This window comes from Bombus fervidus, chromosome 8 (genome assembly GCF_041682495.2).
Source record: "Bombus fervidus isolate BK054 chromosome 8, iyBomFerv1, whole genome shotgun sequence".
Taxonomy (NCBI): Eukaryota; Metazoa; Arthropoda; class Insecta; order Hymenoptera; family Apidae; genus Bombus; species Bombus fervidus.
Window position 1 is genome coordinate 2963893 of NC_091524.1, and position 16452 is coordinate 2980344.

At 39.8% G+C, this 16452-nt stretch overlaps 4 protein-coding genes across 5 annotated transcripts; 2 read left to right on the forward strand and 2 right to left on the reverse strand.

Annotated features, from left to right (window-relative positions):
* Positions 1-25: 25 nt before the first annotated feature.
* LOC139990270 (post-GPI attachment to proteins factor 2) lies at positions 26-1659 on the reverse strand. Its single transcript, XM_072009396.1, has 4 exons — positions 1154-1659; positions 789-1035; positions 506-721; positions 26-432 (listed from the first exon to the last, which is right to left on the reverse strand). The coding sequence occupies exons 1-4, from the start codon at positions 1337-1339 to the stop codon at positions 305-307; spliced, it is 777 nt and encodes a 258-aa protein (XP_071865497.1). The 5' UTR covers positions 1340-1659; the 3' UTR covers positions 26-304.
* Positions 1660-1826: 167 nt separating this feature from the next.
* On the forward strand, positions 1827-14210 carry LOC139990264 (uncharacterized). Of its 2 annotated transcripts, XM_072009385.1 has the most exons (7): positions 1827-2119; positions 12120-12327; positions 12452-12553; positions 12668-12742; positions 12850-13084; positions 13244-13583; positions 13708-14210. In XM_072009385.1, coding segments are annotated over exons 1-7 (1185 nt in total). In that variant the 5' UTR covers positions 1827-2117; the 3' UTR covers positions 13931-14210. The 2 variants fall into 2 exon arrangements, with proteins under 2 accessions (XP_071865486.1, XP_071865487.1); XM_072009386.1 differs by lacking the exon at positions 12668-12742.
* LOC139990266 (calmodulin-lysine N-methyltransferase) lies at positions 5448-9193 on the forward strand. Its single transcript, XM_072009388.1, has 2 exons — positions 5448-6512; positions 7261-9193. Exons 1-2 carry the CDS (start codon positions 5817-5819, stop codon positions 7618-7620), a joined length of 1056 nt encoding a protein of 351 aa, XP_071865489.1. The 5' UTR covers positions 5448-5816; the 3' UTR covers positions 7621-9193.
* Positions 13916-16399, reverse strand: LOC139990258 (facilitated trehalose transporter Tret1). Its single transcript, XM_072009377.1, has 4 exons — positions 16052-16399; positions 15400-15967; positions 15108-15312; positions 13916-15033 (listed from the first exon to the last, which is right to left on the reverse strand). Exons 1-4 carry the CDS (start codon positions 16113-16115, stop codon positions 14398-14400), a joined length of 1473 nt encoding a protein of 490 aa, XP_071865478.1. The 5' UTR covers positions 16116-16399; the 3' UTR covers positions 13916-14397.
* Between the last annotated feature and the right edge of the window lie 53 nt (positions 16400-16452).

A 16452-nucleotide genomic window follows, 5' to 3' on the forward strand; every position in this document is an offset into this window, starting at 1 on the left:
TTTCACTTTTTTCTTTTCCTTTCCCTTCCTTTCCTTTCCTTTCTTCTTTTATTATTTGCCTTCTTTGTCTTATTGATTATTCCGGGAATTTTTTAGTCTATATAATTACCATTATCGAATAGAAATATGAAAATTGTTAATTTTACGTTCATCGTCGTTACGATGTTGATAGAACGTAAAGCATAGAATTTTAGTAAGTGGAAAGATATGATTTTAAACTCCATTGTGATAATTTGAAAAAATTTAAGGCTGAGGTATCTCTCATAGTTGCTTAAAAATGCAATTGCATTTATATGAAATTACGTTAAATTATTTTAAACCCTGTTCCTGATATAATGAGACGCGAATTTGCAAAGTCCCAAGCTGCAGTCGTGTGGAACCCCATATTCGAAAGAACAACTCCATATTCACTTAAAGCAAACATGGAATAAACTGCAATGAAATGAGCGCATCTCATGAATACCTACTATTGTTTACTTGGTTCTGCTGAAATCAATTGACTCACCTAGAGGTTCGCAATATTTATTGTGCCTATAAAAAAAGTAACAGGCAAATATTATACAGACTAAATTTAACATCATGGATCTTCGCTTCCATTTTAAGGAAGTAGCTTCGGAAGATTCCTTAGCAATGTTACGACAATTTCTCATGATAAAATATGCTATCTGCATATGAATAAAAGACGTTATTAAAAACGTTATGAAAGATAATTTGTGGAAGGCTGAAATAATATAAATTATGTTTTATATTTCAAACATATATCACGCACTGACATCTTTTATACGTACCATAATTCTCAACAGATGTCCAAAAGCTTAATGTTACAAGAGATATGTTTTCAACAGCATAGGTAACTGTCACAATATTACAAATATTTTGTGCCCATTTATAGATATGTTCTTTGTAATAACGACGATACATTACTAATACTAAAATTCGTATCAAAGCCTGTATGGCTATTGCAATTTTCCAAACATCTCTTTGTGGTCTATAATGTCCAATAGCAGCAGAGACAGATGGTAAAAAGTTATAAACCTAGCACAGAAGACAATATTACATACATACAAACACACGTGAGCGCGCACGCACACACATAACTTATGCTTGTGTAATTATTTTCGTAATTTTATATCAGCATGGAAAATATAGTTACCTTACAATGAGTAGAGGTAGAATGCTCAAAATTGTATACGATAGACCATATAATACAAAATATAAATGCGAAAAAGGGCAGAGATACGGTAAACCATGCTATTTTAGCAAAAGGTAAAACGAATCGCGCTTTCATGTCACCTTCCACTAACGGAATATATTCTGACCCTATTCTGGACTTGTTCATCGTATTATATTCTAGATTATAATTTACGTCATCGAAAACCAGTCTGATGCTCTTAATAGGCTAAAGTGCAAAACGTTTTATCGGTACGCGTAACACGCGTTCCGTTTTTCTTTTTCTTATTACGTTGCTCGGTGTTAAAATGTCATATCGAATCGAATAATCATTGTAAAATTTCGAAGAAAGACAATTTAACGCGGCGAACAATTTTGATTCTCTTGTCACTAACATTTTTCACATGAAATTTGAGGAAAGGCACAATAATATCATCTTAACGCAAATATAATCGATCACTCGTCGCATGCACAATACTTTGCACGACATATATCATAACACATAAAAAACGAGGGTAAACAAGCTAAAATTCTCTATAATGTTTCATACTTCTAATCCTAGATGGCGCTAGTTGATCACTTGCTATTTGCAACCGTTTGGTACATACTTTACAGTTTATATCACCTACGCCCTACGCCATCAGCTGTTTCGCTTTTATGTGTGTTTCATACGGTGATATCGTACGAGCGGTGTTTTCGTTTACTTTTACGTTTACATACGCTTTTTTTTATAGAGGAACCTATCTTAGTTTAATGAAAATGTTATACAACGCGAAGGAAATGTCAATGAAGCAAATCAAAATTTAAAAATATTTCGAATAAATGTGCTTAACTTTTTGAGGTTAGATTTTCAAGCGATTTGAAAAAAGACAGTTTATAGACTCTATTTATTTCGTTGTTCATAATCAATGAAGACGCATTAGGAATCCTTCTCCGGGACTTAAAAGATGTAAGTACAGTATTATACAACTTTTTTTTATAGTAAACACACATTATATATATATTCATTTATATGAATACTTATACATATATACGTATATACATCGAACATTCTTATTTGTTGCTTCTCTTTCTCGCTTTACACTTGTATGTATGTATACATATCTTTACATGAATACATAAAAAATACATATTCAATAAACATCATCGCATCTTGTCATGCCGGACTCCTTTTTTCATTATTACACTACACACATAACTGGTTTCTGATTCGTTTAAAATTCGCATTGCAGTTTCTTCTAACCTAAAAGTTCAATATTTTTAAATAGAACAATGGGCAGTTATAATACTAAGTATTTTGTACTCGTTATGGAACAGAACAGAACGCGATAATACTAATAGAAATGTTGGCAATCGTTATGCTGTTGGCAAATTTTTGTGCAATAAGCGTCGATGAAACGAGCACAAGGACAGTCGTGGAAAAAGTCAATAGTGCTGATACGTTAGGAGTTTTGATACAGTAATAAAAATAAAACGGAAAAAGTAGCGAAAAAGATAGGATTTGGTGAGCGGAAAAGAGAGAACCAAGAGAAAGAAGTAAAAGAGAGTTTAGCTAGTTTCGAGTTTCGATCAAATTAGACGCAATGCGTCGAGAGGGTCTGCCAGGAGACCACCGCAAGAATACAAGATCACCGTATTGCACTGAAAGACAAGCACGAAACCATTTCAGTACTTCTTACCGACTTGCCTATTGGCAACCTCGTCGATTCAAATCGGATCGGCTCGTATCATATCGTTTCGTATTGTATTGTATCATTCACCATGCCTCGTTCTTTCAGGAGCTGTTTACTTTTCCTATTCTGTTCGTATTGTCGTCAACCGATTTCCTCTCAGAGAAAAATAGATATTCAACGACATTTCTAGAAATGATTAACTTTCATTGCTATATTTCGAATGTTTTATATCGAACATCGCATTAAGTTGTATTTAATTCAACAGAAAAGGAATGTAAGGAGAAACTGCAGAAAAGCTACCTCTTCTCCGATTTCAAAGATTTTGAAGTATGTTACAGACATCAACATTTTGAACAACTACTTCCTATGCATATATACGATAGTCGATCTTAGTTTCCAAAATATTCGCAAGAAACTGTCGGTATCATCATGGTGAATTCTGCCTATATTGTGCGTCCGCAGCAGCGTTTTCATCATTATTGGTTGCCAACCACCTCACAGCACGACGGTCGGATAAAATAACGCCTAACCCAAATCTAATTTTTATCTTTTGTGTATAGTTTATATAGGTTTGAATTAAATGTCACTTTATCCAGGCGTCGCGCCGTGACGCGGCCAACAACCAATAATGGGGCATACGCTGTTATGGACGCACAATTATAGGCAGAATTCATTGTAGTGATGCCGATAGTTTTTCGCAAATATCTTGGAAACTAAGGCCAACCGTCGGTTATATTTATAGGAAGAAGCCGTTCAAAATGTTGATTTTTATAATATATTCGAAAATCGTCAAAATCAGAGAGGAGATAGCAGTTCCATCAAAGTTTATAGTTTCACCAAATGTCGATTTCCTTAACTCGAAAGTAAATGTAAGGAAAAGATTCGTTTCCGCATATCTTATTGGTTAATTCGCGTTTTAACGAGGTGCGAGAAAATCTATATGCGTCTTGGCAAACAGAGACTATCAGCGTTTGAATGAAAGCAGAAGTATCGTTGTCTCCAACTTCTATTCGTGTCAAATAACATAAAGTAAGTAGATTATGTACGAATGGACGAACTCTCCCTCTATCTGCTACTATCTTCTCTTTCCCCTTCCCTTTCTATCCTTTGCAGTTGCATAAGCGCAATAGGTAGCTACATACACGTGTCGACACATGCAAATTGCTCCGCTACAAAAGATTACCGAAAATACACAAATCGAACTTGTACGTTTGTTACAATTTACGGAATGTGCAAAACGAACCATATTACGACTGATCTGTATGTGGAATGATGAAAATGACATGATCTCGCTGGATAGAATCGCGTGACAAAAATAATTGGACGATATCGCCCGGCAATACGAGATTACCTTTATCGTTGCATCTTCGTTAGCTAGTATTTTTTCCTCGTTTATCCATCGACCGAGTTTAAGTTCAGAATAATCATCTTGACAACGATATTTTCGACAAGCATAAAACGACAAATAGAAATCGTTTGGCTGGTAAGCCGCGTATAACAGTTGCACTACGGTGTAAAGTATTCTACCGCGTTACGTTTTACGTAATAATGCCGTTAAAAATTCTGTCTCGTTTAAGGCAAATTGGATCGGCCGCAGGCGAACCGATTAAAATCGACCAGACAACTCAAACAGATACCTTGTCGTGCTATTTCAAAGCTCGTCCGAGCCGTGTCCGCTATATACCCATAATTACTAGATACGCTATATAAATACATACATACCTATACACTTTCCTTCGCGAAGCCATGTCTCATCCCTGCATCCTGATAATCCTGTGGATGTTTGTTTACTTTTATGAATCATAGGCACAAGCAAGCGCTGCCACCGCGCTTTACGAACGGAGGCAGACTAAAAAAGCGAAGTCAACGCGGAGAAAATGAGAGCGCGGTATTGAGAAAAATGTTTTGACTTTCGCCGTGAAGTTTCATTGGAAAAAGTTTAAGAGAATAATTGTCTGGACGCGAAATAAAAGATTTGAGGGACACAGCCTCTCGTATCGTGTAAGATCTCTTCTCACGATATCATCATATATTTGCCAGTTTTCCGGGATAGCGCCACGAATAGCGCCACGTTTGTCGTAACCTCGATACGTTGTCGGGACAGAGTGGCAGAGCATCGGCGAACTCATGGCGCCGCCCGGTTTTCAAACTTTATTTTACACGTTACGTGTTGGCTGATTGGATCGTTTCGATTCCGGGCTACTATCCTTAAAAGAGGCAAAGATCGAAATTTTCAGAAATAGACGATATTTCTGTAGCGTTAGTTAATTGTAAGTGGAAAGCTAGTCTTCTTTAGTTTTGTTTCTACTTTTTCTTTTCCTACGAAAGGGGACCCAGCGAGCGAGCGACAGAGATAGAGACGGGGATAGAAAAAGTAGAAACGAAGGGAGAAGGAAGAACGAACGCGAGGAGAAGAAAAGAGACGCAGTGAATCAAAGCGAGAATGGGTCAGAGAGAGGTGTCGGGGGAGCAATGCGGCTGGGGTGTGAGGGAGGAGAGGGCAAAGGGACGGGGTGTATCGGAGGGTGAAGTTGCGCGGAGTGGAAAGCGGATAAAAGAGACGGGAGGATGCGCGCAGGCGTGAAACGGACGCGGTGAACGCTCGGCATCCGCGTGGCGCGAGTTAGAAGTTGGCTTCGCGCTTTTAGTCTCAGCTCGTGTCCCCTGTCTCGTTCATCCTCGTTCACCCGTCTTCATAGAGTAACGAAGAACCAAGAGTCGTTCCCGAGACATCGAATTCATCCCGACCGAATCTCTAGTCGTCGAACTTCGAAAGGCAAGGGGAAAGGAAAGGAAAAGAAGTTAAGAGAAAGAAAAAAGAAAAGGAAAGAAATGCACGGCGTTACGATGAAGCATGTCGATGATCCGGTCGGTGTTGGCCGTTCTCATGTTTCGATGTTTGGTACGAAACGCGTCCTTTCGTAGCATCGAAAGAGCACATTTCGATGGAAAGCGCGACCGGAAAAAGAGAAAATGTCCGAGAAGTGTACAATCGGCGAGCCGCAAATACAAAAAGTGGGACATGACGGCATTCTCGAAGACAAAATAGGGAAAAAGAAAAGTACCGCGCAACGACGATGGCGCATCCTCGCTAAGGCGCTGATCGGTCCCCAGGAACCAATTTCGGTGGACACGAAGGACGAGATCTCGGTTCGTCGTTTCACCAGTTTCGATTTGTTAAGAGTCGACCGCATGGAGAACAGTGCCGCGGATCCAGATTCCGCAGTTTGGTACGAATATTCGACAGTTTTAGAGAACAAGCTGTTTACTGTAGAGATCCGTCGATTAAACAAGAATTTTACGGCGAACGAATTGATTGGTTTCAACAATACCGGCAACATCTGCGTCTGGCCGTCGGAGGAATGTTTGGCATACTATTTGTTGAAAAACCGACAGCTGTGTCGAAACAGAAAAGTCCTCGAACTCGGCGGCGGTATGAGCTGTCTGGCAGGGGTGATCGTCGCCAAGTACTGCGATCCGAAGGAAATCGCATTGACAGATGGCAACGTGACCAGCGTGAACAACGTACGACGTATCATATTTAGGAACGGTATGACCGATTTCGTGGATTGCGGCGTGGTTCAATGGGCCAAAGCGGCCAGGGCGATCAGGGCAGCCAGATCGGTCAGGGCGTTTGCACACCCGCACCCCAACGGCCTTCGAGTCAAGGTGAATTCTTCTTCTCGCGTCTATTACGCGTCTCGTCTTGTTCACGCGCGCGCCCCTCTATCGCCTCGTGCACATCCTCATAGAGTAGACCGATGATGATAGGGAAGTAGCAACTATTCCATACACGATGGAAACACGCGGCGCGCATTACGTACGCCACGCGGTAGCCCCGCTAACCTAACGCACCGCATCGCGCGCGAGCTTTCGAGCGTTCGTCCTTTCTCGAGCTTTCCCATCAACGAGAATCGCGCGTGCGCGCTTTTCTCTAGTACGATGCTACGGACAAATTCCAGTTGGTCTACCGCGACCCTTTATACTTGAGTTTTCTCTTGCTCTTGACCGATCGCGATCCGTTTCTGTTCCCTTGAGAATCGTGAAAACGTTTACCCTTTGAACGAGATACCCTCGCGATTTCCTCGATACATTACGCTAATTGACCTCCGAGTCAATGATTCATAAATTATCGCCACTACATAATTCATTCGATCCACAACGAACACGACGACCACAATGTCTCGTTCGCTGCCGCACCAGTTACTTTTTCCTACATCTCGTACCGCATCAATCGTTTGCTCGATCGATCGATGTTCCTGTGTCATCGTGATTGAGATCGTTGTCGTCGTCGTCGTCGCCGTCGTTGCTGATTAAAACCACAAAGTGCAACGGAATTTTCACTCGTCGTTCGATCGAAGCTGTTTGAGTGTTCGGTAAAAGCTTGGGAATTTCTGAATTGAATTTTTACCGGTAGAGCTGGACTGGCGGCGCCAAGGATGTTGCAAAATTTACGGGAAAGCTATACGACGTGATCCTGTGCGCGGACTGTCTCTTCTTCGACGAGGCTCGGTCAGACTTGGTGGAAACGATCTACGGTTGGCTGGCAAACGACGGCGTCGCCTTGGTGATGGCGCCAAGACGAGGATCTACTTTCGAGCAATTCACCGAAGCAGCGGTAAAACGAGGTTTCTTCGCGCGGCGAATAGACCGTTACGATGGAATGATTTGGTCGAGGCATCTGGAGTTGTTGGAACACAGCCAGGAGTATTGTCCAGACCTTCATTATCCGATCCTTTTGGAGCTGACCAAGCAAAAGAAAACGTCACCCGGATGATACGTGTCGATCGTCGAGCAGCTTGCCAACGAGATCACCATCCACATCCACATCTAGATTCAAAGAGTTCCTCCCTGGCCCATTTTATCTCGATTCCGGGCCATTCCCTTATACCATTCCGTTACCACCCGGCTAGTTTAGCTTTTCCACCCAATCGATTTTTACCTCTTTTTCTCTGCTTTTTCCTCTATGCAGTCTTCTCTCGAATACGCAATGTTTTTTTCGCCATCCATATCCGTTCTTCAAATATACCTAATATTATAAGTAACTACCAATTTAAAGCAACTACGAACGTGAAATCGTACTATCGAGTATAATCAAATCGTTCGAAAACGCATTCGACGAAACGTTAACCGATATACATACGTGTTTCTACTATTAATCGATAGTTACGGTTAAAGATTGCTTTTCCATTACACGATGCGCGTTACCCGAACGAGTTGTAAACGATAGTATTTCAAGTACCTGATGTTAGACTGATAGAAGTGAAAAATGGCAATCGCGATTCTCGTAAGTGCACTCGGACAGTTTATCGCTCCGAGAATAGAAAAGAAATTGGCATTCGTACGTATCTAGCGTGGATTATACAAATAGTCGTGATTGTACGATAAAAGAAACGTAAAGAAAGGACACGGTAAAGGCGTATACGGTAACATGTATACACGGTTTATCCGATAACGCTTGTTTCGTTCCTTCCCTCGTTAGACTTTAAGAAATCAATTTTTCCTAAAAACGGCACATGTTTGTCGGTGTTTAAAGAAATTTGGAGTTTTGTTTCATATTTCACGCTGTTATGACAGCAACGGTCGGCATACGAGCAGATCGAAGCTAACGACCAACGTCAATCGCTATCGTAAATCTTCTTCGTGAATGCTTTTTGCCGTTTATATGCCACCTTTTCGATCTAGCTTTCAATCGAGGGTCCAAAACGATCTTTCTACAAGATAAAGACGAAAGACTTTTTTACATGTAGCCATATGTGTATACGTACTACGGATCCGTATATCGTTGCGCGTTTCAGCAGCTCTTTAAGTTCAATTAAAATTATATCTTTCTTTTTTTTTAAATAAACGATCCGAAAACAAATGAACTTTCAAATTAATCCAGTAATGCGGTATACGTACAAAGTGTATATACATCGCGGTAAATGCCAATTCAAACTACGCGATTAATACTTATACGTACGCGTAAATATTTATTCGTTTGTATCGATTCAACGAAAATGATTTTTCTGAAATATCTGAAATCCTGATGATTACCAAGTATAGCACAATTTCCTTCCTTTCCTTTTTCCTCCTTCTCTTCGTTCCTTTCTTGCTTTATCCTTCTTTTATCTATATATTTTCTTTCACTTTTTTCTTTACAACCGAGTTGCAGCGCAGACCGAACAATTACTACAAAGGACCAACCTAGTTCAGCATAGTCAAAGCTACCAAATTTCCATTATTGCGTACTTATCTGTATCTTTACGGAGATAACGACGAGTATTTGTGCGTATGTGAGTATAGATGTATGCGTGTCAGATGTGTAAGGAAATTATTACAAATAAAATATTTTCACTTATTCCTTTGAATATGGCGTTTTGAGATCGATCCAACTGTCTAGCAGTTTTTCGACTAGATCTAGTCCTAGCCAGGTGCTCTCGCACAATTTCACTTTCCTGTCAAACGATACGGCGTTCTGCAATCTACACGTGCTCTTTTCATCGATTTTATACATATACTTTTCTACGATATTTTTCTTTTGCTTTCCGTCTTACGTTATCATCATTTTCCTCTTCTTTTTTTTTTCTTTATTTCTTTCTCTCGTTCTTTCTTATTTGCACTATATATTTCCGATTCATACGATCAATTGCTAATCGACTAATAATTATGTAGTACGATCAGCATAATTTGTGCAGATTATTTTTAGCTTTCTGTTGGAAGGTTTGGGTAGAAAGTACGTTCATCGTATCCGTTTACATATTTATTATTAGTACTTGGTAGATGTTTACCGACCTTCCCCTATATAGAACTACAATGCAATGCAATCATGTATGGCGTTCTCATCGATTGAAAAAAACGCTGTGCCTGTGCTATTATTAATCGCCGTTAATAATCACTGTTTGTTGTACGGAAAAAAGTGATGTAATCAAATTCCGCGTTTTGAAAATTGATCAATAGAATCACCGTCCGAAATCCTGATGCATCTCATTGACAAGTACAATCGACGTCGAATAGTTCAAAACCTGTACTGAGCCTACCAACTGGACTACCGAATTGTAACATAACTGGTTTGTCACTGTTTTATAGTTGTGTTATCGTTGTCCATAAAACCCACATGGACTGGTGCATCCTCCTTCGGATTTTCCGTATTTGCCCGCCATTTGAAGAAAATTAATGCACAGATATTCGTGTAAAAATACATGGGAGATAATCTTTTTACGTTAATCGATGGACAATCAGAGTGAAATTATTCAACTATTAGGCATCGTAAACAATTTTCCTGCTTTCCAATCGTAGCTGCCTTCCAGCCACTGATAAACAAACGCAAAATATGCGCATTGATCGAATTGAACAACTCAAATAGCATTTATCGAATATTGGTGCATAGAGACTCGCAAGAAGAAAGAGAGAAAGAGAGAGCGCGCAAATGCGAAAGTAAGGAGCCATAATAGGATGTTGCTTGCGCTTCATAGATAAGACTACTCGAAACAGGCCACATGGAATAACGGTGAAACAAAAGATAAAGATTTTCCCTACTTGTGTGTATATTTAGAGCGAGTCGAATTGGAGCAGTTGGTCGTTTATCAAAATTTTCATATCGTGTATCTGTTCCATCGTTAATGAGAATGACATCGCTGCTGCATGCATTCATCTGACGCGTATATTGATTTCCAGCATTGGGCTCGTTATAAATTGTATAGGTTCTCGTAAATGTTCGTGTTCTCTAGTAAAAGATATTCGTATTCGTTAATCGTGAACAGTGCCAAAAAGATGAACAAGCCACAAAGTAACGACATTGATATTGCACGCGGTTTATAAGACGCGTCTTTTAAACGTTGAAACACGTATACAACCCCCCAAGATAAAATTAGAACAAACCACGAACCTTTTTTCCGCTCGAGCGTAGAGCTATAAAACGATGTAACGAACCCGGTTCGGAACGGCACCATATATTTTCAAATCATTTGGCCGTCGAAATTCCCTTTTAAACAATTTCAGGCAAATCCTCGATCTAACAATCTAATAACGTAACGATAATGTCTGTAAGCTTCGAGGAAAAAACTTTGGACGTCTGAACATGTAATACTTATGAATAAATACGATCACGTTCCATCCTGTACCATCTCTCCTGTCTAAAAATAAATCGTTGCGTAAAATTAAGGGCGTGCCTGATGGGTACATCGTGGTGGTCGTGGTCGTGATCGTGATCGTTGTCGTCGTCGTGTCGTCGTCGTTGGTCGTCGTGGAAATTACATTTCATAGGTGCCAATTGTTTTTGGCTGGCCGCTACTCGAAATTTATCAAAGATTTTTCTGATTCGCAACAAGCTAGTTTCGCAAGCTAATTCTCCGTTTGAGCAATGTCATCCTACGTCCTACGGATGGTCATACGATTGGACGATTGCTTAAAACGAATCTCTGTTTCCCTCTGTCAGCATCATTTAAAGATGTGTACGATCATTCTCGAAAAAATTCCACCCGCTTTGGATATAAACGCCTATCTTGATCAAACACTCATGCCAAAAAGTAAGCACGGAAATATACTCTGGTGTTGGCCGATTACAAGAACGGCATCGTGGCTGACGGTTCTATTCGCGTGCTATACGTTCGACTGGCGAGGATGCTGGTGGATTTCGTGCCTCGAAGAATTTTGCCCTCGCCCTCGCTGCGAACAATTACGTACACCGAACGTCCTATCGAGAAATCAGCAGGAAAAAGGTCGTCAATTATAGATAGATAAAGTTGTTGCCACGTGTACTATGAAATGAACGTGTTTAATAGTCATAATGTTGCGACAGAGTATTGCGGAAAGTACGAACGATGCACCTAACACAAAGATACCAGGGTACCAATTGGCTCCTAGACGATTAGCTAGTTGGCCAACCTTAATCTTCCCGCTACCTATTTATAGACTTATGTTACTATTAATACACGCTCTATTATTGTCATAACGTGGCATTGTTGAAGGAATTGCGATTTGTTCGATGAACGACTAGCGAAAATAAAAACGTCGAGCATTATTGCAGACAAAACACGTTCAAACGAACGAACGCAATCATCCGATCATGTAAATTTCAGTAATTCCCAAAGCTACGAAATGATTGTCTAATTGCCAAATAATTTCCAACGAACGTTATTAATCACTCGTTTCTTTCCTCCTCTTCTTTCTCTCTCAATAATTTGTCTTACCGCAAGAGTAATCCAGATTGTCTCGTTGGCGTATGGGACATCGTATATGGTATGCGAAAAGAAAGAGAAGAAAGATACGTAGGAGTTGTATTAAATTTTGTTCCAGGGCGGACTACTGGAAGTCTCAAGGCCGTAAATTTTGTGACTTCTGTAAGTGTTGGATTGCTGACAATAAACCTAGTATCGATTTTCACGAAGGTGGTAAGAAGCACAAGGAAAATGTTAGCAAACGACTTAAGGAAATCCACAAAAACAGTGCAAAACAGGCGAAGCAAAACAAGAAAATCGAAGGCGATATTAAGAAAATGGAGAATGTACGTTCTTTTTATTTTTTAGATCTGCGTACGCGCGTGCTGTTAATGAAATAAAAAATGTGCAATGTGTTATTCAACAAGCATTTAAAATAGTTAATTGTTTCTCTTTGTTTCTCACATTTAGGCAGCTATGGCCGCATATTTGAAGGATGTAGAAAACAATACGAGAGATATGACCGCGGACAGAATCATCAAAGAGAAATTCAATCGGTTAGACACAAAAGACGTGAGTATTTGACATTACCTATATTAATGAAAGCATTGCATTAATGGAATCTTTCGTCATCTTAATTCGTTTTTGACAAAAGGAAAAAGAAAGGAGAAAATGCGTACATTGCAGGTGCCGTCGAATTTCAATCGTGTAGCGACAGTCACTACAGAAACACAGTTTAAGTTTAAAGGTGAAAATCAACAGGTGGGAATTGAAATACCAATCGATCGTCCTATTCTGAACAACCTCTTTAACGTACTCATCCGTGAAAGCTTTCAATAACTACAACAACAGACACTGTAACATTTCAGTTTTCTCAGGAAGTCGATCCATGTGATCCAACTCTCTCGAGACATACAACACAACAATCGAAATCTCAACAAAGAGGCGATAATAGGAATCAAGGGAAAAGCAGAATAGGAAAGGGAAAAGGAAAAGGGAAAAAAATTGTGGAAGACGATCGTCCTGCGAAACCTGTTCAAAAACTTTGGTACGAAGCTCTCAGTCCCGAAGGGTACACATATTACTGGCACATCGAAAGCAACGGTGAGTACATATTATATCCGTGTATGTATGTATATTAATTTCAAACTTTTTCTACTTCGTATTTTTTTCTCTTTTCCCTTCTCTTTTTCTTTTTTACTTTTTGCATAATTCTCCGCTTCTGTTAATTATAGTTCTCTTGGTATATATTTTGTACGCTAGAATCCGTTTGGGATCCACCAGAGGAAGGATACATGACGTTCGCGGAACAAGAAGAAGAAGCAAAGGAACAAGCGCTTCAAGAGGAATTATTAAAACAATTGGATAAGGAAGAAGCGATCGCAAATGCGGACATCCTCGAAGAGAAACGGGCCAATGCCGAGAGACAAAAGTTGAAGGAACTGAGAAAGGTACCCGGTACCCAATCACAACTGGGAACAAATGAAAATACAACAGAGAAAACGGAAACCGGAACCGAAGAGGAAAGCCGACCGTATAGGCGAGATTATAGCATTCCGCTAAAATCACATCCATATGGACCTTGGCAAACTGTTCAAAAGATGTAAGTATTGTTCAGAAATAACACACGCATATAAAACATAAAGAGGGTAAAAGGAAAAGAGAGAAATAAATAATCATTAGATAAATTAACAAATAAAACAACGTTCGAACATGTTCCGTTTCAGCGAAACGAAACCGGTGGATTTTCAGTTGCCACAGCAAAAGCAAGTGCAATTACAATTACCAGTCTTTGAGAAAACAGAACCGACGTCGGTGCAAAGAACTTTCAAAGAAAAGATTATCACGCAAATCGACGTAGCTGACAGTGACGATGATGGACAACCAACTAAATTTAAGAAACGAAAAGTTGGTAATAGAAATGTACGACAGAGATTAACCGATGACTGATAATAATCGTGCCGATGATTAACGTGTGTTTGATCGAATGTTACACGTTATACTCATTTTAATCGGACGAACATATCATTCTTGTGTTCTTTCGAAATTACACCGTTCATTTAGTATAAATTATCCCAAGAACTCAATGATTCTATTATTTTTTTACAACTTGCAGATTCTTACTAGGCAAATACAAACAAAATCCAAATAAGATCGTTATATTTTAAGCATGTTTAAAAACAGATATCACATGTATGAAATGATAATATAAGATGAGATATCTTTTTCATTGGTAATTTATGTAACACAAGTTACATAACAGATGACAATTACTCTTCATTCAATTCATTTTTTATTTCCTTTTCTGTTCCTTTTTCCGCTACATACGAATATGTTTACTATACGATTAGATACTTTGACAAAATCTAATATCTCATCCGACTGACGAATGGTGAAAAGCGTTATTTACAATGTTCTCAAATTAGTTCAGGTAACGGTGCATTTCTTTTAGCAATTTCATTTGACGAAACATATCGTTTATTGTCTATCGAATAAAAAATACCGTTAAGTCGATCCAAAATTACTTGACGAGGTTGCCCCTTCGTTTCTGGGATAAGAATAAAAATAAACACGAAAGTAATCGCGCAAAAGATCCCGAACAGAAAGAAACAGCCGTGCATACCTAACAAAGCGAGTACACTTGGAAACAACTTAACGGTGACGAACGCCATGCCCCAAGTGGTAAACATCCCGAGAGTTATTATGGAACTCGCAACATCTCTACTAAGTATTTCCGAAGAGATCACGTATGGACCTGGTCCCATACCTAAACTGTATGTGATCATATAAATGGACAAGGCTACTATTGAAATCCAACTGAACTGGCTAACATCGTATCCAAGCGTTTGCAGGTAACAGAACATTCCGAGCACAAAGTGGCATATACCCATCCCTAAACAGGAGGTTAAAAGCAACGGTCTTCTACCAACTCTTTCCACCAACGTGGTAGATAAGCACGAGCCGAACACTTGAATCACGCCCACGATAATTGCCGAACTGTTCGGTGACAGTGAACTTCCTGATATCTTAAATATCGTTTCTGTATAGCTTATCTATGAAAAAGAAAAGAAACATGTCAACATAAAAAAACTGACCAACGTATACAGTCGTGCGAATGTTTTCTTACCATAATAAATATCCCGGCAAGTTGTTGTCCACCGAATAGCCCCAGTGTAATGAAGAATCCTTTGATCGTTGCTTGGTCTCGAAACATTTCTGACAGCTTGTTCGTCGATTGTCCCGGAACGTCAAACTCTTTCGCTTCTTCCTGTAAACGCAACATTTCTCGCTCCATCGTCGGCTTGTGTCCGCCTCTCAACCATGTTAGAGACCTACAGGAAATACGAAGAAGAACGTCGCGCCGAAATTGTAAACTTTGCACGCGTCCGTTTGATCGCGAAAGAATTGCCCATGCTTACCTAGCCGCTTCGTTGATTCGATTGCGTCGCAACAAATACACAGGCGATTCCGGTACGAAAGAAAACAGCGCGATATACAATAAAGGTAATGCAAGCATTGTGATCGAGAATAACCGATATGAGAGCAGAGCTCCAAGTATATAGCCAAGAAGAATGCCGCCATTCAACAAGAATACCAGTAGGCTGCCTAACATTCCGCGTATTCTATCGCTTGCGATTTCAGACACGTACAACGGCACCAAAAACAATGTCATCCCACCAGATATACCCGCAAATAAACGCGCGATAAATAAGTACATTTGTTGCGTCGCGATGATAATAAACAACCAATTGGAACAAAGTGCGAAAGCCATCAAATAACCGGTCATCTTACGCCCGAATCTATTTGCTATCGTGCCGACTATCAAACTCGTTAAAGCAGCTGTTATGCATGTGATCCCGGTCAACCAGGATACTGCTTCGTTTGTCATCGGCTCGTTACCCACCGGCGGATTTTCACTTTGTAGTTGCGGTATCGTTGGCGATAGCCAACCTATCATTGTTCCAAGCGACAAAGATGAGATGTTTACTAGAAAAGAATACGTTATTACTTCTAGTTCTCTCTATTATAAGCTATGCCTACCTTCACTCCCATCTATTCGACGATACTCACCGATTAGCGCAACGAGAAGTTGTCGAAACCTCCCTGGCTCGTCTATCCTACTCCCCTTGACCATTGCTTCCCTTATAACTTTCTTTTTATTTATCTCACCCTACCTTTTTCTCGCTCGATTCCCCTATTCCAATGCTTCTTTATCCCAAAACAAAATACGTGCTCTCCTGTCTGTCTGTCTGTCTGTCTGTCTGTGTGCTTGCCCACCTACCCGTTCAAAATCCTTACTACTGGAGAACTTTTCTATTCCATCTTCCTAATAAACGGTTTCCTTTCCCTGTACGTTAACGCAGTCTTTCTGCTGCCAAAACTTCGGTACTTTGTTCAATTTATACCGATCGGTAATCGTTTCATTACTGAACTCGAATAAGTCAAATATAGTTCTCTTATCTTTTATTTCG